The 24,789-nt window shown below is 43.6% G+C and overlaps 1 protein-coding gene across 1 annotated transcript; it reads right to left on the minus strand.

Moving 5' to 3' along the window:
- Positions 1-257: 257 nt before the first annotated feature.
- COPG2 (COPI coat complex subunit gamma 2) lies at positions 258-23,650 on the minus strand. The gene is made up of 24 exons (XM_082058860.1): positions 23,558-23,650; positions 21,327-21,379; positions 20,679-20,759; positions 20,053-20,124; positions 18,853-18,932; positions 17,936-18,011; positions 17,415-17,507; positions 16,229-16,315; positions 15,097-15,254; positions 13,770-13,903; positions 12,982-13,049; positions 12,285-12,473; positions 11,356-11,451; positions 10,386-10,629; positions 9,208-9,283; positions 7,731-7,834; positions 6,709-6,834; positions 6,008-6,070; positions 5,747-5,886; positions 4,532-4,703; positions 3,465-3,562; positions 2,645-2,783; positions 2,200-2,298; positions 258-723 (listed from the first exon to the last, which is right to left on the minus strand). The coding sequence occupies exons 1-24, from the start codon at positions 23,592-23,594 to the stop codon at positions 593-595; spliced, it is 2,616 nt and encodes an 871-aa protein (XP_081914986.1). The 5' UTR covers positions 23,595-23,650; the 3' UTR covers positions 258-592.
- Positions 23,651-24,789: the final 1,139 nt, after the last annotated feature.

Consider the following 24,789-nt stretch of genomic DNA (forward strand, 5'->3'; position numbering starts at 1 on the left):
TAAGGCTCAAAGAATTGAATATGCCTCTCTCTTTGTACACTGATTATTTTCCGTGTGGAACAGAGGAGATAATCATCACGAAATGGTAAATGTGCAGGTTTTGTGGTTTTTTTGACTGCTTGGGTTTGAAATTTAATAGCATCCCTTTAGGAATAAGGGGATTCTGCTGAGTAAACAGCCATTATGGGCTACTTTTTCTGTACTGACGCAAACAGAATTAGAACAAGAAATGTCTATTTTATTAACAGTAATTCATATGAATTCAATCACTTGGACCAGTGTTTATTTTCTGTTAATAAAAATCAAGTTGGACAAAAGTCTGATTCCATTTTCTTACCACCTGCACCTGTTACCTTCCCTGCTCTACTGCAAGCGGCCAGAGATGCAATAAGTTAGACAGGAATGTGAGTGACAATGAGGAAAGGGACACAGGAAAGGCTCAGTACCAGCCACTACTGTAACATCATACAAAATATTTACCAAATTGAGGAATAAAAACTACATGCAGAAGAACAGACAGGCTGCTTGACAGCCGGTAAATACCCAACCGGTGCTTGCAAAGGTTTTCACCGCAGTTGATCCACTGGAAAGCTCAGCCTACAGAAGCCAGGATGACATCCACAGGCGTTTCTTCCTTGCTGCGAACTGTCACCTGCATGGTCACACCATCTCCTAGCGCCAACCTGGACCTGACCAGCACATCGCAGCCGCCTCTGTATACACCTGAGGACAAAAAAAAACCATGAGAGATGACTTTAGGAGAGGCTCAGTGATCTAGTCCTAACCCAGAAGCCAACAACCTGGTGGGTATAAGGCAGTTTGAGTGTGTGGCCTGTTGCAGAGGGGGAGGAAATGACCAAAAAATGAAACAAAACACAAAAATCCCCATAAGTCTTGCGGCCAAGAATGAAGACTGGCCAGCAGGCCCAGGGCAGCGACCGTCCCTGTGCTGGGCACTGGGGAGGCCAAACCATGAATCCTCGGGGCAGTTTTGGGTCCCTGACGCCAAGAAAAGCCTTGAGGTGCTGGAGCGAGTGGAGAGAAGGGAACGGAGCTGGTGAGGGGCTGGAGCACAAGTGGCTGGAGCGGCTGAGGGACCTGGGGGGTTCAGCTGGAGAACAGGAGCTGAGGGGAGACCTTCTGATCTCTGAACTGCCTGAAAGGAGCTTGGAGCCAGGGGGGTCGGGCTCTGCTCCCCAGGAACAAGCGCCAGGAGCAGAGGAAACGGCCTCAAGCTGCGCCAGGGGAGGTTGAGGTTGGATGTGGGGAACAATTTCTCCCCCAAAGGGCTGTGGGGCATTGGAACAGGCTGCCCAGGGCAGTGCTGGAGTCACCATCCCTGGAGGGGTTTAAATGACGTGTAAATTAAGTTCTTAGAGACAGTGCTGCGTTAACGACTGGACTTGATCTTAAAGGTCTTTTCCAACCAAAACGATTCTATAGCAGATACTGTCCTAATTAAACAGTCAGCAAGTGCTGCTGGAAGATGAGGTTGATTTAAATACGTAGAAACCAGACAGGGGGTAACTGAAGCTCACATGGCAACACATATTGTCATTTTGTCACAAAGACACAGTCCACTGCCATTAAGGGAGGAACAGTCCTCCTACAGTTCTATTAGAGCGCTTGAAGTGGCGTTTCTGGAGGTAATTCAGGCTGCAGGATGAGCTGCCTCCTGCCCCACTTCCATGTCACTGTCACTCTGCAGACCTGGTGGTCCCAATTCTTCCTCTTGAAATAAACTGAGATCTGACCCTTCTGTCCAAACTGTGTGCCCTGTTCATTGCAGTTTTGCTTTAACAACCTCAATAAAGTTTTGTAGAGCACTTCCAGGGATCGCCCAAAATTGTAAACCCGGAGCACAGTCACCGAACAAGAAGTTGTGGGTACTGCAGGAAGTGTCTTTTGTGACTTGAAAGGAAGATGGTCTTAAAAACCCCATTCTGAGAGAAAAATGGGCAAGGAATTGAGTTAGGTGTCTGCTCTGGAAGTTCTTAATTCGAAGGATTCACTACTGTTCCCTCCTTTCTAAGAGACGCAGAACCCGGCCTGAGTACACCCACAACAGCAGGCACCAAATTAGCTTTCTATAGAGAAAAACTCTGTAGACAAGAGCGGAATCTCCTAACCCATTTCCCTTCATTTAATAAAGATCTTTGGGGACAGGAAAACATCAAGTTCAAGAGCATGAATACTCACCAGCTAAGTAGAGCGTGTGAGAATTTTTGTTCTCTGGCACTTTATCTGATCTCTCACAGGGCTGCATGCCCAAGAACTTGATGATGTTATTGACGGCTTCTGCATTCAGAGATCAAAGAAGAGAATTACTTCCAAGTTGGTGCCAAGCTTTCCATAAGAACTAGTTTGCAATTAAAAACGTTCTCTAAACACCCACATGGCTTTACCATTTCCATTCAACCCCACCAACACACCTTGTGTTCCTTTTGCTGTCTTAACAACTGAGGAACACACCCCTCCTTTCAACCACACTTGCCAAGCTTCCCCTCGCTATAATCCCAACGTTACAACACAAATCTGTGTTGCTGGGACATAATGTCACCAAATTCTCCTCCTACCACATTAAATATACCCCCAGCATGGCAGATTTACTGGGTCACCGATAAACAAGGAGAGATCATCTCACCGTCAAGGGTTTTAATCGAACTAAGGGCAAAGGTTTCTTCTTTCTCAAAGTCGTCTCCCACTTCTTCCCAGGCAGCTGCGAAGTTCGGCTTCAAAACCTTCTGAATATGATCGGACACGGTCACCTCCAGATCTTCCAACTGAAAGAACAGGAAAGGAGATTTTTTCAGCTGCCAGTTTACAGAAACAATCCTAATCTTAGAAAGAAAAGACAAAGAGAGACAGCAGCATTTTGCCAAGACAGCTCTGGCATGCCTGGTTTTAATTTGAGAAGTGCATAATGACAGCAATCACTTCTGGTGGTGATTTGTAAAGCTTAAAAATATTTACACTAAAATATTTATGAGATTAAATGAGTGCAGAAAACGGGGCAAACGCTTTGTGAGTTAAAGCCCATTCCAGCCCTTACCGGGCATCTGAGGAGACTTTCTCAGAATCCAGAAGGAGCTTTTACTTCCTTCAAGCCCAAAAGACAAGCACTTCCCTGAGGTCTGACCTGTATTTCAGTGACTGGTAACACAAACACAACAAAAAGAAGTGCAAATGCTTGGGGTGGAGAGAAAGATTGGGCCAAAGTTCTGAAAAACAGACAAGCGAAGTTACTCCTTTCTTCCTGTTAGTCCCCACAAATCCCATCTCCACAGGGCACTAAGCTATTGGCAGACACAAGGTTTTGGGGAAGCATCTAACGCAACAAGCTGCTGTATTTTGGAAACGGTATTTCAGTCAGGCCTGCTGTTCTACGGGCTTCAAATCCAAAAGGCGACCATCAACCCAATGGCCACGTGTGTTCAGAATTACCACGACAGTCCTGAACTTACCACATACTCATCGTCGTAGCCGTCTTCTTCCGGCACGCCTGTGTTTGGGTCACAGTCTCGAACGGTGAATCTCATTGTGCAACTGAAAGTACAAGCAACTGGGAAGAGGAAAGAAAAACAAAGGTATAGATTAGCGGTGCAGTTCATTCTGCTTGAGCCCTCGCTTCCCAAGAAGGGACTAGAAAGAATGCGCATTGGCTTTGCCCCAGAAGATACGACAAGATCATAGCTGGAGCACTTTTCACTTAAAATTTCCCCTTAGACTCTAAGCTGAGGAACACAAAGGGATTTTGGGGGACAAATACGCCAGGGCCACGGTGTAACAAGCACAGGTTCACTGCGGAGTTCTGCAGCACCATTCAGGCTGGATTTGCTACCAGGAGAAACTCCAGCAGGGTTTCCAACAAGTGGATTATGACCCAAAACCGCAGTTCAAAGAACTCAGACTAGTTCGAATCTTCTCTGGTATACTGAAGTGATAATCATGAAATCGACCCGTTGACGAGCTGAGTCGTATTAAACCAATTACAAAATCGATGGAGTTTGTTTTAAGCATGAATAATAAAAGCAAGAAAGGGAAGTTTTACGCCCAAGAAAATCACTCATTCCCAAATTTCACAGTCTTTTCTAATTCTTTAAAGAGAGGAAAAATTGCATTAACCAGATATGTAGAAGGCTAAACTACCTTTTTTTCCCCTATTTATATTTTCCTTTTATCAATTCTGTTCCTGACTACCATCAGCAAACACCCATGTTTTCAAAAGTGGTCCTTTCAACTCAAGGTAATAAATTCATTTTCCTGTATTACTTGCACACTCTTAAACATCCCATTTTTAATCAGGAATAGCATTGATTAAAGTGTATGTATGCGATTTGTAAAAAGCATGTATGCTATTTTGCACTAACTCACGTTCTACATAAAAACCAGCAAGTGCGACACACGAGCAAAAAACTGATGCTAGAAGCTCAGTGTGCACTTGCCAAATCCCACACCCCGAACATTTTATATTCTCAAAAACCTTTATTTGAGGGATTTGTCGCTCAGAACTCCTCCCTCCCAGTGGTACCTGCAGTGGGGTCGTCCTGGGGAATCTGGACGAGGGTGTAACACATGCCGGGCTGGTTGTAGGTCAGGCTGGGCGCAGGGATGCAACAAATCACGTCGTAAGCGTCCGACGGCTCCATCTGCACAGTGACTCTCTCCAGTAGCTGATCATTTAACGTGTTTGTGCAGTCAAACTGCAGAAGAATAGATGGAAAAGGACTTGAGCATAGCAGAAATATTTCTGGTTTGACTGAAAATGAGTTAATTTTCTTTCTTTTTCACAGCTAGCACAGTCATTACTTGGACTTAATTTGAGAACAAGCAGATAACACCCCAGCACAGAGTTAATGTTTTTAATTGCTCTGGTCTGAGAGCCAAGGACACTCTCAGCTCTGCCCGCAGGCGTGAGGCAGCGAGAAATTGGGGATGGATGGGGCAGAGCTTGATCAACATCCAGACTGATCGATAAGAGTATTCCAGCCCATTAGTGTCATGCTTCAGATTTAAGGAGAGTCGGGACCTTCCGCTCTCTTTCTCTCTCTCTGGGGTGTTCTTGCTCTTTCTTTTGGCATTTCTTGCTCTGGACTTTTTGCTCTTTTTGTCAGAGCCGGGAGAGTTTGGATCAGAACGTTTCATTTGGCTTTTTGCCATTTTGCAGAGGCCTCTGAGCCTTTCGGCCTTTTTCCTTTTTGTTTTTACTCTTTGTCTGGGATCAGCTTTGGGACCAGGTGCTGTTTCCTGGGACTGGCTGCTCAGCGTGTTCAGGAGGAACTGCCTCGAGTATCTTTTATTTCTATTATATATTTACTAGTAGTGTATTAGTATTTTGTTATTTTATTAAACTGTATTTATCTCAATCCAAGTTTCTCCCTTTTGACTCCCTCCACTATTGGGGGCAGAAGGGGAAGGGGTGATCGGGCAGCTGTCGTGGTTATATTGCCACCTCAGGTTAAACCACGACACCAAGTCAGCTACAATGTGCCCCAGCATCTTTTTATCAAGCCTGTTGTTCTCACTAAACAGCTTTCCTCTCTAATTTTACTAGAATTCTTTAACAGCTGGGATCGCAACCCCCATCTGTTTTTTATTCTTGAAGCAAACAGCACACACGCCCTCTCAACTCTACTTCGCAAATCCCTTAAGAGAGAAGTTGTCATCTCCAAGTCACCATTTAAACTACGCTCCTGTATCATTACCGGCCAACTCCTGTTGCACCCTGGCACGTAACTTCTCTTACCTGGAAAACGATGTGATTTGTGAACACGTGTTTAATACAACGAACAAAATACTCCGTTTCTGCTTCTGTGAGCTGCACCGGTTCCGAAGACTTGAATAATGGACCCAAGCTCTTAAACTCTGGAATGGCTGCCAGTTGTTCTGCACGGAAAGGAAAAGGTGACAGACACTGAGCGAAAGGCTCGTTCCTCACTCTCGCTTGACCTGCAGCAAATCCTCCCAACGCTTCAAGCGCTGGAGACCCACTGGTCTCCTCTCATACCTTGAAATATATCCTGACGTGAAGGTGCAACTTTCTCAGGCTTGCTGGTCACTAGGGGAATCTCTGTGAAGAAAAAAGCAAAGATGTGCTGTCAACTGCATCACGCGGGAGTTTTAAGCGTCTTTATATCTCCACTAAAAAATCCTTAATTTGTGGTGTTCCACACATTCTGCTACAAACCATTGCCACCTTGGATCCTTACACACACTGATAGATCTTTTCTGCTAAGCAATGTTGGGTTGTAAGGAGAGATGTTTGAGTAATAATGAACTACGTGTTAGTCCAGAATAGCCAGAAAAAATAACAGCTGGAAGGAGAAAAAGGACAAAAAAAACCCCCAACACTTTCTTAAAAATTTGTGCAGAGTCAAAAGTTGTGCAAGATGATGGGAGGAAGCCAGGGAAGTGACTAAGCGCTTCTGGGATGTTCTTTTTTTAAACACCTACAAACTAATAAATCCTGCTGATGTTACAAACTCCCCGTTCATAACGAGGTTAGCAGAACAAGTAATGACTCTGTGGCCAAGGTATTGTCTTCCTTTATCTGTGAATATCAGGCAGGCGTGCGACCTGTAACCTGTACAGAATCCACCTGACCCACCTTTGGTCTTAGCCTGACCCTATTTCCAGACATCAAGTATCATTACGGCAAGCAAAATGCTTATAGCTTTGCCTACAGCTTATTTAAATAAAGCCCATTACCTGCTTTCTGTTCAAAGATCGGTGCGGTAGCCAGTGGAACTGTTTTCATATCAAAAGGCTTGTCAGAAGGCTCCAGTGTGTATTGGTGCAGGGCTTTCTCCATCCCCGGAACAGAGACGGTCAACCCTGCAAAGCAGAAGCACGGGCAGAAAATGTTAATTTTATTAAAAATATCTAAGGCTTACAGGCACTACACTATAAGGTTCGCAAATAAACAGTGTGAATTTTACATATCACACTGCACCAAAAGATGCCAGTCTGAAAAGAAACCAAACAACAAACCCCAAAGCAAACCTTATCTGTGTCTCAGTTACCTTCCTCTTGAGATATAAGCAAAGATGATTATTTAAAGAGATTTTCTCTCTGGCTATTGGCTCAGGCTGCAGAGAAAACAACTCTTGTGGGGAATCTCGAGTTTACAGCTAGATAGATACGGTTTGGACTTTGGCTAATAAAAACATTGGTAAAAGCACTTTCATTTCTCAGTAAACACAAAGTACTGCGTGATACTGTATGGAATTAAAAAACCTGCTCTGAAGATGACACAGAAAGTTGCCATTCCAGAGGGTACTGTGGTATAAACAGTTCACTCGAGAAAAGTCCCCTTGCAATAGCCTTCAATATATTAAATTCTCTATTCGCATGAACTTTCAAACACAGACCATAAAATAGTTTTGTAACGAACCCTGGCAAGATGTGTCATCCCCATTTTGTAAGGGAGAAGATGGAGCAAAGGTGATGAAAATTATTCCAAGTGAAGGAAGAGGTGATGATAAAAAAAGCCCAACCCGTATTCCTGCTCCATTTCCTAGAAAATCCTTCCCATATTTTGTTCACTTCGCCGTTCTCAGCACAAATACTTCACAGGAAAGCACTAAGGCCAGAAAAACCCCACAGTTCTGTTCTTTCTGGTTATTCTGACCTAAGTTACGGTACAGAAAACTATTATTTGGGCAACAAAGCCCATCTGTAACATAGAATGTGAAATAACAGCTCAGATTTCTTTCCTTTCTACCACTAACCGTTAAAAATATAGGCAGCGTTCAGCGCGATCTGTCTCTGCTGCAGGACGTTCAAGTAGAACGTGGCTCTGTCCCGAACTTCGTCATCGCTGTCCATCATGCACCTGTTTTGGGGACAAGAGGACAGCTCAGGACATCACGAGGGACACGTTAAAAACGGCACTGACCAAATCAGACCCAATACCACAATGACAGCCTGCGCTCCCTCAATTCATTTTCAAATTATGCAAAAAAAAGAACTGTTCATATGCCATAGTAGCTGAAGTTTAGCTTGAAGTTTATGTGCAAGCGTCACATCAGAGAACTAAGATGAAGGGAGATGTGCATGTGAATTGTTAACACTGCGCACACTCGCTGGGTTATAAAATATACACCTGCATTTTAGGGCTAATAATTCTGATGGACACCATATGATTGCACTCTTTTTAAACAGCATTCTTTCACCATAGAACAAAAGCAGAAGAAATAAGAGAGATTATAAAAACAAACATGTTAAAGATGCTATTTCAGACTGGAAAAAATAGCTGTGTGCTCAAGTATTAACCCAGTTTTTCAGTTATGGTGATTTACGACGAGATTTTCTCCCCCTCCTGGCAACTTCCCTCCCTCCTCACATTGCTCAAGTCAGTTCTGGCAGTTTTAATTCATAGAATTGTTTAGATTGGAAAAGGCCTTTAAGACCATCCAGTCCAACTGTTAAGTCGTTATTCACTCGCAGCTACACCGATGCATTCTCCCTGAAGCATTTCATAATTTGAATTATTTCTCTCACCACAGAAGTCAGACATGGCACAGGTTTACAATACAGTGCTATAGAAATGAAGAACATGACATTTATGGTACAGACAATTTCAGGAGGCTGGATGGTCTTAAAAAGAGACATGAACCTGAAATCACTACTCAACTTTACACAAAAGTTAATTATGAGTAACATGGAAATGTATTTTCTCAGACCAGATTATCATCTCAGAAGAGTTTGGGCTGGAAGGGACCTTAAAGATCATCTATTTCCAAGCCCCTGCCATGACAGGGACATCTTCAGCAGCTCAGGTTGCTCAGAGCCCCGTCCAGCCTGGCCTGGGATGTCTCCAGGGATGGTTCTTCTACCACCTCTCTGGCCAACCTAGGCCAGGCTCTCACCACCCTCATGGTGAGGAATTCCTTCCCTAAATCTCACCTAAATCCACCCCCTTTCAGTTTAAAGCCATCACCTCTTGTCCTATCACTACCTGCCTTGTAAGAAGTCCCCTCCCAGCTTCCTATTCCTATCAGATGTTTTCACAACTAATCACATCTTTCATTTGCTTATCTCCAACAGGGGCAGGATGGAAGGGAGGCAGCCAGCCACCTCCCAACTCCTCTACTGGTATGTTGTGACAATCCCAGTGCACGTTCTGACCTGATTTGACTCAGGCTCTTCCGTGGAGCCAAAGCGCCTGGTGTCACCAACAAGCTCGGCACAGCCGCAGCCACTCACCTCTGCAAAAGCACCAAGATGCTCGGAAGAAGATTCTCATTCTGGGCACCAAACTTCGCTAACGCACTCACAGCGGCTAAAGAAGAAAACGGGGAGAGGTCAGAGGCGCTCAAGCTATAAGCAAACACGTTCTTACAGTCACGATTCAAAGCACTAACTGTAGTGTTGTCCTCAAGTTCCAATTTACACAGGTTTTCACTTGCACACCATAAAGCTTTTAGTGGTTTGGAAAGACTAAACTATTTCCATGTTTTCAAATGGAAATTAGTTTGCATCAGGGATTAACAGAACAAGATCAGTTTAACAGCCCCACAAATCTGTTCTGAAAGAACTCTCTAAAAGGAAAGTTTAGTTCAAGCTTCATGGCTCATTCCAGTTGTTGACCCCTCTGCCATTACCTGTTGCTCATCCCCCCAATAAATCTGTGTTTCACACACAGGGGTAACACGTAAGCAGTGGTGACAAAGGCCAGACTGCACCCAGTGACTTCACAAGGAGCTGAAACCCTTCAGCAACTGCTTAGAGCTGCCTGTCCAAAGTAATTTAATCTTAGCTCAGCACTGGCTTGAAGAAATTCCACATGTAGGAGAAAGGTCTAAAAGAAAGTGCAAGCTTTATGGCCTGGGTGGTTAAAAGAGTTTGAGATGGGACATGGCACTTAGTGCCATGATCTAGTAAACGGACTAGAGTTGGACCAAGGGTTGGACTTGATGATCTCTGAGGTCTTTTCCAGCCCAGTCGATTCTGTGATTCTGAGTCCATATTTTTACGACGACAAAATTTCTACACAGCATACACTCTTCAGGGGATGCTCTTCAGGTCCCAATTAGGAAACTGTGACTAAAAAACCTGTCACCAAAAATCAATCTGGACCATAGTGTACTTGTGAGCTTGTTTTGCTTCCTCCCTCCCAGTAGCACCTTCCCTTCGACACGCAGGAGATAAAGCTGATGCTGCTAACCCTCCAATGCCACATCCCAAATATGAAAACAGAATCAACACTCTCCAGGGTTTGTTGTAAAGGCTCCGCAGGATGGAAGTATCAGTCTGTGACACGCTTCCAAGGAGGAAACCTGGTCACATGGAGGGGATATTTCCATATAAAATGATAATTTTCAGCCCCAAGATTTCTTGGTGAGCTCAGACATGAAACAGTCAAGAATTTGAGCTGAACTTACCAGCCCTCACAGCCTCGTTCTCCAGCACCACCCTGTTGAATATGAAGCGGATGTACTTGGATGGGGATGGAGTCCTCGGCCCCTCTTTCCCCAGCAGATGCAGGATCTTTGTGGCGAGGACGGTATGTTCGCAGTCTTCAATGAATTCGCAGAGGTGAGCCAAGCCAGATTCCTTACTCTCAGGATTCTCCTCGATGATGCTGATGATACAGTCCACAATGGCTCGCTTGTACTCAAAGCCACCCTGCGAAAGGAAAATCAAGGACAATGACCCAGCAGGCAGAGCTCAGACCGCAATGCTGCTCCATTCCCCTCACGCTTCAATTATCTCTTTCCATTGAGAAAAAGAAGCACTTGCACATAAAGATAAGGCGTGCTGGATGAGCTAACAGGGTCTTCCTAGCTTCCCCTGACCCAAAAAGGTACAACTCACACCAAAAAAGGCCTTGAGGTGCTGGAATGAGTTGAGAGAAGGGAACGGAGCTGGTGAGGGGCTGGAGCACAAGTGTGATGGGAGCGGCTGAGGGACCTGGGAGGTTCAGCTGGAGAACAGGAGCTGAGGGGAGACCTTCTGATCTCTGAACTGCCTGAAAGGAGCCTGGAGCCAGGGGGGGTCGGGCTCTGCTCCCCAGGAACAAGCACCAGGAGCAGAGGAAACGGCCTCAAGTTGCGCCAGGGGAGGTTGAGGTTGGATCTTGGGAACAATTTCTTCCCCAAAGGGCTGTCGGGCATTGGAACAGGCTGCCCAGGGCAGCCTGGAGGGGTTTAAATGACGTGTAAATTATGTTCTTGGGGACACGGATCAGTGCCACTTTTGGGATAATGATTAGACTCGATGATCTTAAGGGTCTTTTCCAACCACAATGATTCTATGATTGCTGTGTACGCCTGATTCAAGACAGAACAGACCCTCCACACTATCTGTCAGAGCTGCCTGCTCATAACTACACAAAGACAGTTTCATACATACATCATCCCTGAGCATGTTGGAGAGGAAGGTCATCATGACGCTGTGTTTCCGAGGGTACTTCTGACACAAAGCACTGATGGCCTGTACTACCACTACCTGCAAAACAACAGACAAGAACGTTAGTCACGTGCATTGATTTTTCTATAAAAAAAAATACAAGCTTCTTGCTATCTCGAGTTGTCACCTTGATAGACTGAATTCATGTACAAGAAGGATAAAAATCAGGTGGTGGACTCTCAGCATGGGTGTGTTAACGACCTCGTGCTGCTACAGGGACTGTAATTTAGGAGGGACTATCTTAATTTAAAGGCTTACCCTCATTTCCTCTGCCAAGTGATAATCCTGACCTAATTCTAACTTAACTAATTACATTTTGCCATTAAAACTCTTTGCAATTTTAAACTTGTCTAATACTTATTTCCTTTTCTCATCAAAACAAGAACTTGAGACCACTCTATGCAACCAGACAATGACTTTGTAGACACACTCAAGGCAACTCCACAGTGTAAAAGGGATGAGTACAAGTGAACTACCACCCTTAACCAAGTTATTATTTGAGTTCATAGTGACTAAACTCAACAAATAAGGTAGAAATTTACAGTTCACGCTATTTCCTAATGATGCATCAGACTGAAGTGATATAGACTCGGTTAGAACTGTTTAAATCACACTTCTCCAAAGGCAGCACAAATTTTTGCAGGATACTGCACAGGAGCCAGGAATCCACCAAAAGACATTTTTCCTTCCTTGGAGCAGTGGGAGGAAATGACACAGTATATTTAAGTTTAAAGCAGGGGACCACACCTTCTGAATTTCAAGCTGGCTTTGCTTTAAGTCACCGAAGGATCAACAAACAGGAAAAGCTTCATAAAAACAAGAATGGGAGAAAAACCTGCAGCTGGAAAGAGCAGAGGCCTCCAATGCCACACCTTAAACTCATCCGATATCTCTGACACGAAGGAAGAGATCTGTTTCATGAGCCTGTCTACACTGCTCTCGCTGCCCGTCTTCAGCAGCGTGGTGATGGCGAGGGTCGCGATGCTGCGGTTGGAGTCGGTGATGAGGTTTTCCAGGTCCAGGTTGCAGGCAGTGACCGCAGACGGATGCTTCATGGCTACCTGTAAAGAACGCGATTCCAAATTATATGGGAGGAATAACATCCTACAACTCAAAGCTTTTGACATGGCAAGGATTAAAGCCCCTTTTGCTTCAGGGTTTCAAATCAACTCTTTTAAGTTACAGCTCACGGGTTTGACAGTCACAAACTGCTTCTGTTGCAGCGTAAAACTTCAAAATCAGTACGTTATTTCCTTCACACACACCTTATTCATGCTTTTTTGCAGTATGAAATATCTGGGACTCTGCTTCCTCACAGCTGGAAGCTCACAAGTTATCCAGCTACAGCTCGTTATAGCCCCGTGGTCCAGAAATCAGCAAACGTAGCTCAAGCACTGAAAAGGCTTCTGTCACAGCAAGAAATCTGGCCTGGAAAAGCCAATTCTCCAACACAGAGTATTTCCAAATACAGTTATCACAAAAGCAGCTGCTCTACTTTAGGCGCTGAAGTCTGGCTTCCGCTGATACTCAGAGATTTATGCTTGTTTAGAAGGTTTTGGAAGCACTCACTTTATTAAGGGTCCGTACAGCTGCGTATCTCAAGACGGGTTTGGGAGAACTACAGAAGAGCTGCAGCACTGAAAATAGAAAGAAAATAATAATCAAGAGAAATAATTCACAGTAAAATGTTACAGAGTAGGGACTATTTAAAGAAAACTGGTTAAAAGAAAACTGCACCTCTAAGCAGCACTTATGTGTGGGGAGAAGAAGGTAGGAGCCATGACAACCAGATCAAATGAGGAAAGGGGAATCGCCTTATGCCAGCACTTGGATATTTAGAGGTGCCAATAGTTTAGTCAAAATTTACCACAGGAGAAAACCAAGTACGGTCTCTTTCAAAGAAAGGCTGCAGAGGAAAATCTCATGTATCCACATTCAACCACATGCTGCTGAATGTTTGTGCAGCTCTATACATAATTTATTACTAGCTTCACAAGCAAGTTAAAAATAACCTCCTGTTTTTCATCTTATATCAATAATAAGTGGTTTGTGTAGCCATCTCTGGCATGTTTGTGCTTTCAAGTTCTCTGCCTTCCCTCCCACCCCAATTTCCTGCAGCTGGAAGTCAAGTATCACCCTGTGTCACCCCTTGTGCCCATTTGCTAGAGCTCTAGATGAAATAGGGGAAAAGAGATCAATGTGCTCGGGATCTAAAAGTCACCTAACTTGGGGAATAAAAAAAAAAAAAAATCAGAAAATTCAGGTTTTGAGTTCAGGATTTTAGTTGTAATGTACCAATGTGCTTTACCGCCCTTTCTTTCAGCTGCATCAGCGGTACAAAGGATTTCATGACCAACCTGAAACAGCGGGCGCCAGTTCCCTGGCTGTGCAGTTTGGGAGATGGATGATGGCAGAAGCAGCTTCGTAAATCACCATTTCGTGTTTATTCCGCAGACAGCTCTCGATGAAGTCAAACAGCGGACTTTCATGGCTACAAACCAGAAGATATTTCACAGCATGGTGCCGAATTACTGTCATATTCCTCAACTCACACTTGAGCTCTAAACTTCGTATTCATCTTTAAATTATCTTATTCAAGCTAGAACTGCTGCACTCTAGAAACACATATTTTATTATTAATCAGCTATCGCGCACCACTAATAAAAATTTCCACTGATAAATTAACCTCCTGATGAAATTCTTTTCTTGGGTATCTATACCCTCCTCCGCTAGCATGAGATCAGAATAAAAGAGATTATTTTACTTATATCCCCACAACACAGGCAGATCCTTATTGCATTTGAAATACATCTAACTAGACAAAGTACAAAACCTCTCCAGACATTATTCGGCAATTTTAATCCTACTCTCAGCCAATTTTTGGTGGTGGTGGTGCCAAAACAAAACCCCACCACACAACTGCCACACGTACCACCACTCAGTTTAGTCCAGCATTCTGCTTCTACCTGCTTTTAGTTTTAACACTACAGTTCTCTCTGTTTTTGTGTAGATTTCCACAAACTATATGAAAAAAAGAGAGTGAATTTCCTAGCTAATGTTTACTTCAAATTGTAATTACACAGAATCCCAGAATGTCAGGGATTGGAAGGGACCTGGAAAGCTCATCCAGTGCAATCCCCCCATGGAGCAGGAACACCCAGATGAGGTTACACAGGAAGGTGTCCAGGCGGGTTGGAATGTCTGCAGAGAAGGAGACTCCACAACCCCCCTGGGCAGCCTGGGCCAGTGTTCTGTCACCCTCACCGAGAAGAAGTTTCTTCTCAAATTTAAGTGAAACCTCTTGTGTTCCAGTTTGAACCCACTACCCCTTGTCCTGTCACTGGTTGTCACCCAGAAGAGCCTGGCTCCATCCTCCTGACAGTGACCCTTTATATATCTGTAAACATTAATAAGGTCACCCCTCAGTGTCCTCTTGTCCAGCTCCAGAGCCCCAGCTCCCTCAGCCTTTCCTCACACGGGAGATGCTCCACTCCCTTCAGCATCTTTGTTGCCCTGCACTGGACTCTCTCCAGCAGTTCCCTGTCCTGCTGGAACTGAGGGGCCACAACTGGACACAATATTCCAGGTGTGGTCTCACCAGGGCAGAGGAGAAGGGAAGGAGAACCTCTCTAGACCTATTAACCACCCTCCTTCTAATTAGTTTTGTAATTCACACACTCTTACCCTTCCTCAGATTCCTTCAGGAGTTTGCTTGCAATTCGGATCAGCATGCAGTACGCGAACTGGGATTTCAGTCCAGATTTAGTGAACTTATTCAACATCTTGGAAACCGCAAGGCGATCATTTTTTCTGAGGTGATAGAGCAGCCCCAAAGCATGATACTAGGAAATCGGAAAGAGATGGGCAGCTATTGAGTACATGCTGCAGCTGGGAAAGGCATTTTCTAGCAGAAATACCTTCTCACCTCTATGCTCCAGGTTTTCTGACAAGTTACAAAGATCTGTAGTAATTTTTTCCCTTTCCTGTCTTCCACAAGACAGCCTCAACATATTTCTGAGGCTCAAAAGAGCTGTGAAGTTAGTTTACTCTCTTTTCTCCCCGCATTAAATGTCACAACTTCAAAGGCTTCACCTTATTAAATTATACTGCACAATGACACTTGCATTTCTTGTACCCTCAACATCCAAGATACCCCAAGGACTTTAAATGACAACTGACCTTACAAAACTCGAGATATTTATGGTGAAAGTAAAAACAAACATTTCTAGTTGCTTGCCAAATTGTTTTGGGTTCTTTTGCCATAAGACTGATTCACAGTAAGGCTTAATGAGGCTGCTAATTGGGCAAGAACAAAGCTGATTTTCCAGACTCATTTCTGATCTGCAACACTGGCTGAATTTACATAATACTTTCATTTCCACAGCTGTTTGGAACATTTGTGCAAAGATTTTGCTAATATGGGCATCTTACTGATATTTGGCCTCATCTCCGCAGTCCTGCAGCAACTTGCAAGTTTTACGAAGGCCAAGACGAGATGCTGGTGGTTCTGGGAGGCAGTAAGATAATTTCTTAAGCTTTTTGAAAACAGAATCAAAGCCCTTCTGCAAAAACTGCTGTGAAACAGCCAGGGACATCCCAGCAACCAGAAGGTTGGTGGGGAAAGGGTTTGGACGAAACAGTCAGCTTTTAATTAAGAGTCTTGCACTGGAATCATGAAGAAATTCGTGGTTTTTTGAAACAGTTATGTCGTTTCCCTCAAGTCACAATTCTTGTTTATAAAAGAATAAGTGAAAAAGGAAAACCAGTTACTTTTCTAAGGTCAAGAGCTTCCTGGAGCAACCACACTCTAACGTACCTGCACCATGATGTTGTCACTAGAAGCTGCTTCTTGTGCTTCGTTGATCCACCGTTTGACTACATCATAACTGATCTTCATCATGTGCTGGAAGAAACCACAAACTGAGACTGCAGACGAACTAACAGTCAAAGCACAGTAAACATGAGCCTTGTTAACAGTTTTTAAGTTTAAAGACCTGGAGACAATCTATGGCTTTGCTGCATACTACAGGTAACAAGGAATAACTCCCAAATATGTCATTTATACGGATGCATTTGTTTCAATAAAGAGAAAAGTAATTCAGAGAGGTTTTATGTTCAAGCAGAACTGAAAACAATATCAGGACAATTCACCTGCCTATGGTTAGTCCAGCAGGAAGGCTTCAGTTGTCAATATTAATTCAGTTTTGTTTGCACCCTCACACAGGCTCTGCTCCATCAGCTGTATCTCTCATCTCCTGCTCTGCCTTCTCCACTTACCAATACAGCCAGATTCTTTATCCTATGCACCTATAAACCATTTTTTTCCTCACATTTCAGTCTCAGACTACCATGTTTTCACTTGTATTCTCCTCTTTAAGTAAAATACTAACATAACAAGAAATTTTACAGCCCTTTCTCTTAAGAAGTGAGAGAAAAACACTGAGCTTCTTCATCTTGCTCTCCTGCTACATACTAGCAAAAATAATCTTGAATTGCAGCCTTATCAGGGCAGCAATTCAATGGATTTGCTTTTTGCAGAGCACAACGCAGACTGCTTTTATTGCCTCCTATAGAACCTATACATTCTGTCACAGTCATTAACTCTCCCACAGCACAGAACAGGTTTCTTACTCTCAAACTGATAAGCGCTTTCCCATCATTGGCGTGCTTGACTTTCCAAAGCAGACAAGGCCCCTCCCCAGAGAAATTAATGTTCTACAGTAACTGCATAGATGACTGAGCACTTTGCATTTAAAAATTATCACAATTGTTATACTCTAAAACAAAAGATTAAGGAAGGAGTTTGAGAACACAAAGTCTGCTTCAAAGAAAGCAAAGTCCATTGGTACTACTTTTAATTTTCCAGTGAGGAGATAAAGAAGAGTCACATCAAAGATGAAGAAATAACAAAATAAAGGGCAAGCAAAGCTACACATGCAGCAGACCAGCCTTCCAGCCACAATACAACGCGCTGATTTACAATCATCCGCTGCTTTACTTACTAGGGAAGACACCAGTGCAGAACTGGACACGCTGGGGACTTTGTCCACGATGGCTTGTTTCATGTATCGCTCAATGGCTTGTAACATCGTACCCTACGAAAGGGAAATCGAAAAGCGTTGATAACTCTGGAGGCAGAGCAGAAAAGCAGCATAAGACAAAAATGTGTGGACCGCGTATCCAAAAGGCCCTCAAAAAAAAAGCCTTGAGCTAATTCTGAAAACTCATCATTCTGCAAGGGAGACACAAGTATCAGCTGCTCAGTCCTGAAGGTTCAGTGACACAAAGTTTACAGCAAAGCCATCTCAGATCAGCAACTAGAGCTCCAAAGCTCCTGCCTTCTAACTCCATGTTTACAATGCGACAGCTCCAGAGTTCCTTATACTCGCAGAGGGTTCTGAGCACTCCTCCCTAAAGCAGCAGTGCCGTTACTACTAGGAGAATACACCTGGCAAGAGGGTTGTTTTTCTAGCTTAAATGCACTCGCCAGCTCTCTCACGATAGCGATGTGATCTGTACTTACATCGGTGATCCTGCAGAGCGCTCGGATGGCCGGGCCTCGGTAGACGTCTTCCTTCCCCGTCATGTCTTTGGTTAGACTAAAATAATCAAAGTCACCTTGTTAATACTTCTTAATATCTCGATGTCTTGGTCCTTTTGTGACATTCCCCTCATTTAGCTGCTCTTCAGGCTGTTACCACATAACTGCAAAGCTCTAGCATGGGCTAGAAACAACTTCTTAATAATCAGCTATTTAAAATTTATTAACAGATTCTGCAGAAATGCAGACTATTACAAAATGTATAGTCTGTAACATTTCTTTGCCATAGGCTTGGTTTATTTAACTCAGCAATTTTCCTTCCTTGTGTGGTTGTTCTTTCTACCACATAAAATTTTTGCTTAGATAACAAGCAAATTTCAGTTTGGTGAATAGCTTAAAAAAATACAAAATAAAACAATCACTTAGCATATGCCACAGATGCAACTTTTGCTCTTGAAACAACTGCAACGTCTATTGTATAGTAAAAAATATTGACAGTTCAGTTGGTGGACTGAACTGAGCTTTGCTCTGTGACAGTGAAGTGAAACACAAGTCAAAGCCTTGATATTCACAAAACCATCAAGCACCTATAATTAAAAACAAACCGAATAACAAAAAACCAAACACCAAAACATAAAACAAACAACAGGAAAACAAAGTAGTAACTGATTGATAAACTGCAGGCAAGCCTCCTCCTTTTTTAGAAAAGCTTAATAACACAGTAGGAAGAAATTCACATTTTGTATGGTGACAAATAGTCCATATCATGGAGCAATTTGTTTTCTCTTGGTATATCCCTTATAAAGCATAATTCCAGAAAACAAACAGCTACAACAAACACATTAAGATGCAGCTACTCGCTTCAGAGCTCCAATACTGTTTTCCGTAGGTTCTACTACCTGCTTGTGACAATGATGACGTCCTCAGAAATATTGGCCATCTCTTTGATAGTGAGGTAACACATTCTTCTAAGGGTTTGCTGCAAAAGTGTATTGCAGAAAACCATTAAACCCAACAGCAATTATGAATAAGCACTTTCTAGAAGTTTTAAAAGTTAAATAAACTTTTAAACAAAATAGTCTCTTCCCCACATCTATACAAAGTCATAAGTGCGTAAGTAAAACCATGTTGGATAAATGGGTAACAGACCTATCAATCAAACCAGGAGAAGAGCAAGAGATGTATGTCTTATAAAATGATATGACTAAAAAAAACGTATTTAAAAAAATCTACATATTAATTATGAAAGTGATACATCTTGTCTGTATGCAGAAGCCTCACAATCAGTTAAAGCTTTAAAACCAAATTCCTCTGATCTATTTATTATTGTAGAAGAAAACCAGAAACACGCAAAAAGCACTGGTACTTTTATCCTCTGAAAGCAAATGACGTATTTCCATTTTTAAAAAACCCCTACTTTATAAAATGTGGATATGAGAAAAGCCCCAAACACTCCATACTCTCGAAATTTTCATTCCATTTTTAAATAGTCAACACGTGCGACTTGCCCCAGCCACATCTCCAAATATCTGAAATGCCGGTTCATTTTTAACAAAAATCAGTGAGATTCATCGCGTGAAGTACAAGTCTCAGAGTTCTTACAGTCTTTGCAAAAGAGATCAGAGGACTTTACATTAGCAAAAGTCCAGAGTTTAATCCAGCATTTTTTGGATGTTCTCAGTCCTTGACTCCGCTCTAATTCATGAACAGAGCAAGCTGTTCTAGGAAATATCAGCATTTGATCTACAGGCAACTTTTGTGTTCTATTTTGATTTAAGCAGATGGGGATTATTTGCAAGTGTAAGAAACAGTCATAAAATGATACTGATTTGTATATTAAGGCTTGCTGTCATTATTCACAATCTTTACAGCAGTAATTCAACTCAGAAAAAAATACCACTGAAAACTACGTGCAGAAGTAACCATGTGTTATTATCCAGTCACTGGTTTCCAAACCATTAATTGCCTTCAGCAAGTACTTTGCAGAGCTTGTTCTCTGAGGTATTTGCCATCCACATCCCAATACTCAACCATTGTGTAATTCCTGCAAATTCAGACAAAAGCAGGGAGGCAGCCAGTGGTAAATATTTGGCACTTACATCATTCGACTGAAATAATCTGGTCATTGCAAAAAATGCTTCTGTGGCTTCAGTGGTTCCAAAGTGCTCACCCTGAAAATAACATAAAAGAAGCGAGAGAAAAACCACCGTCATTATCCACCTTTCAGCCCCCACTTAAAATTCCTACTCACACATGAAGAATCTTTTTCTAACTGATCATAACTCTATGTTAAATATTGCCTGACATGCAAGAAAACTTATCTATGGAGATACCAAAAGAAAATCTTCCTTATTGTGCTTCCAATTTCTTCCCAAACAAAAAGAAACGTTCCAATTCATCACCTCCTGGCTTATGTTCTCACCTCAGTTATTTAGTTTTCAAGCACAAGTGGCTCTTTAATTGCACAGTGAACACAGACCAGCCAGCAGCTCTCACTTGGCACTCAGAAAAGAAAAAGCCTTAAAAGCTTCAGTGACACAAACCTTAGCAGCAAATTTGGAAGGGAAAACTTAATACGACAACAAAAATACTCCATTTCTTATCTCTTTAAAAGCTGCCTCCCAAGTCTTATGGGAAGAGGTACAAAATGTCTTTCACACTGAAAGTTTTCAGAAATTAGTGTCAGGAATGTTCACTCTGGATGGGAAGAATTGGTAAGAGTTACCTGGTTCAGCAAGTAAAGGATCTTGGTAAGGATGTGCAGGCATCTCCGTGGATTTATAGGGGTCTCATTAAAGATACGTGCCTGTAAACACAGCATAAATACTGTATCACAGTGTAACCCAACCCTGTTTTACCTTAAAACATAGATTTGTTTCCAACTAAGTATCTTATAATTTTTTTCACTTTAAAAATGTGTTCCAGAGAATAAATTCCTGTCATTCAGCTCATGCATGTTCAAGTTTGCTGGACGGCAGCAACCTGAACAAAGGACAACTAGGAAAAATACTTCCAAACCAATTATTCCCATAGTATCTGTAGTCCAAACACTACTTAGAACTAGTCTGTAGGAACACAAAATTGAAACTATTAAGTTCCTACTTATAACTCTTTGCACGCACCAAAATTCACCGTTATTTAAGCGCATCTTCACCTCACCACTTGCAATAATCCTTGGAGTACACAAAGAGAAGCAGGAAGATCCTAATTATACATAAAACCCTCAGAGAGTAATTTCATGTGCACTTTATTTACATACACTGTATGAATTCAGCCATTCACATTTCCTGAGAGTTGCACTGTAAAACTTCCTTAAACTGCTAATACCAAAGAAAAAGAGAAGTAAACAGCATTATACTATGATTATTCATACCTCCTGAAGCACAGCACTCTTCTCCAAATGCTGGAAAGGATTAGAGCCGCTACCTGAGGAAGAAAAGAGACCTTTGCAGTGCAGGAAATGCATTTGTCACAAAAAAACCCCAACCAACCAACCAACCAACAAAATGGAACATGCAAGAGTAGCCCCTAAACTTTACAAAAACCACCTCAATACTACAGCAACATTCCTCTTGGAACAAACGATGTTCTGCGTTCAACAGCTTTGAATCTGTTTTCTTAAGATGCATATTCACAGTTACAGGGAAAAAAAATGGGGGGGAGGGGCAACTTTCAACGTAGCTGGAAAAGGAGGAAGAAGAAAGGTATTTACTAGTAAATTTGCCTTAGTACTTCCTTCACATAAAACTATTTACGCTTTTTTTTCATAGTCCCCCTCTTTTTATTCCTTTAGGCACAGAACGCACTGAACACATTAAGACAAAGCTGCTGCTCAGGATCTGAAATAGAAATATATCGATCAATAAACCACTAATATGGGCTACTTGGCGAACTCCAAAAAGTCTGGCTGCTGTATATCACAAAATTGCTCACACTAAACTATCTCCATACTGTACTTCTCAGCTTTTTGACAGCCAGATCCAACTGTTGAGAGGAATTTATTATTGGAGGTGACGCTTCTCTGTCAGCAGCACAGAGACATGAGCCTTTGAATCCACATCCACAGTGAAATTGCCTCAGAGCTCCCATTATATACATGTAAAACCCTCCAAACCCTCACTACAGCTTCTGACCCTCATCCTCCAGCAATTATTTTTCATTTTCTGTTCATTCATCCTTCGGTTCTCACATCCCAAGCAAAAGGAGACTGAGAATGAAATGAAACCCAACCCAGCTGCGCACATACAACAGAAAATTCAAGACGGCATCAGTTACTACAGGCAACCTGAGCTTAATTTCCAGATGATTCTGTGGAGCAAAGCTGTGCAGGTGATGGCTTCATTCACCACATCTATGCTTGATATGATGACGTGCATTTTTCCTGGCAAGCACTTGAACACGACTGCTCCTGACAGAGTCTGAACCACAAAGTGTGGGGACAATTTCTGCCCCATTAAAGGGCTGAGGTGCAGAACTCGATTAAGCTCAGCAAGCACCATTTCTCATAGAGCTCTGAGTTGGAAGGGACCCACAAAGATCAGCGAGTCCAACTCCTGTCCCTGCATAGGACATTTCAAAACTCACACCATGAGTCTGAGGACGTTGTCCAGTCCCTTCTTGAACACTGTCAGGCTTGGGGCTGTGACACAGAATCCCAGAATGTCAGGGATTGGAAGGGACCTGGAAAGCTCATCCAGTGCAATCCCCCCATGGAGCAGGAACACCCAGCTGAGGTTACACAGGAAGGTGTCCAGGCGGGTTGGAATGTCTGCAGAGAAGGAGACTCCACAACCCCCTGGGCAGCCTGGGCCAGGCTCTGCCACCCTCACCAGGAAGAACTTTCTTCTCAAATTTAAGTGGAACCTCCTGCATTCCAGTTTGGACCCACTGCCCCTTGTCCTGTCACTGGTTGTGACTGAGAAGAGCCTGGCTCCATCCTCCTGACACTCCCCCTTTACATACTGATCACCATGAATGGGTCAGCCCTCAGTCTTCTCTTCTCCAAGCTCAAGAGCCCCAGCTCCCTGGGGAGCCTGTTCAGTGTCCAGCACCTCTGGGTGAAGAACCTTTTCCTATGTCCAACCTGACCCTCCCCTGGCACATCTTCCTGCCATTCCCTCGCGTTCCGTCGTTGGTCACGAAAGAGTTCGGTGTCTGCCCCTCCTCCTCCCCTTGTGATGAAGCTGCAGCCGCCATGAGGTCTCCCCTCAGTCTTCTCTTCTCCAGGCTGAACAAACCCAGTGACTTCAGCCGTTCCTCGTATCTCTTCCTTTCCAAACCCTCCACCAGCTTCGCAGCCTCTTCTGGACACTCTCCAGGAGCTTTATCTCCTCACGGAAAGGGCGGGAAGAGGAACTGCTCCCCACCCCCGGGCCCTGCAGCCCACGGACCATCCTGCAGGGCCAGAGGAGGCTCTGGGGGAGCCCGGGACACGGGGCAGAGGCGGGAGCTCCTCTCTCAGCGGCTTTTCCCGCCGCTCCCCTCAGCGGCCGGGCCGGGCCGCGCCGGGCGGCCGAACGCTCGCTCCCCCTCAGGGCGCTGCTGCCACCACGGCCGCCCCTGAGCCCGCCCCCCGCTCCCTCCCCGCCGCCGCCAGCCCCGTACCGGACTCCTCGTCCTTCTTGTCAAACTTCTTAATCATGTCGCCGCCGGTCGCCCCCCCCCCGCTTCCCTTGGAGCCGCAGCGCTCCCGCCGGAAGGCCCGCCCCCCTTCCTCAATCTCCGCGACCTGATTGGGCCGCAGCGCTGTCACTCAACCCCGGACGCGCTTGGGGCCGCTGAGCGCCTTCCGTCTCTCCAAGCCACGCCCTCTCCGTGCTGCTGGGGGTGGGGAGGGGGGCGTCTTAAAGGAGCCGCGCCACCATTTTTTGCGGGGTGTGTAAAATCCTGGGATCACTTTGCTTGTGAAACGAAGAAATAAACGTAACAGCAGGGTCGATTAAACTGTTAAGCGACTTTATTTTGTCAGCGCTGGGGAACACTGGGATCATCCTCCCCAAGTACTGCAAAGACTGGATGCTCCTGTGTTGCTTATATTCACATAATTATTACATATGCATTACAATTTTTGAAAATTTTGACACACAATACATCTATACTAAGAAATAATTCATTATGTTAGTTATAAATGTTTAGTTTCTTACTTACATCTATTAATTATTAGTTAAATATAAACTAAGCACTCTGCTTCTAAACAACATATCCCTTAATCTTCTGTCTCTCTCCTGTCATGCAGAAGGATCTAAAACTTGTTTTGCAGGTGGTTAGAAAGCATTTATCATGTTGGTTAATGGTGGCTACGTCTTTTGTAACTTAATCACGGTATGAATTAATTTGGCAGCTTCTCTTCAGTTGGAAGAGACCCTCGAGATCATTGAGTCCTGGGAATTTAGCATTTGTTGTTGATATGATGAACTATTACTCCGTGGAGCTCATATTCTGGTTGTTTCACACAAAAATGTGCTGTCCAGCATCTCACTTTCCCCCATCCTGGTTCCCAAAGCTTCTCCCCCTGCCTTCACCATCACCCCCAACACATAATATTGTATCTGGCATGAGAAGATCTTGATCTCCACCCATCTCCCTTGTCCTCCAGTGTATTCAAGATCCCCTTCCACCACCTTCCCCATCTTCCTACATGTTCTTACATCAGAAAATACATTTCTTACCACCACTGAATTTATCTTTTGTAATTCTGAATATTATCCATCAGTCCCCTCAGCTTTATTTTCCCATTTACAAGCGTCTCACTGATTGCTCTGTCACCTTCTTCATGTGGTCTCCATGTGCTGTGAGACACTTGCCAAGCACATGAATTTTACAATTTCACATCAAAA

The sequence above is a fragment of the Streptopelia decaocto genome, assembly GCF_964273445.1.
Source record: "Streptopelia decaocto genome assembly, chromosome: 1".
Classification (NCBI taxonomy): domain Eukaryota; kingdom Metazoa; phylum Chordata; class Aves; order Columbiformes; family Columbidae; genus Streptopelia; species Streptopelia decaocto.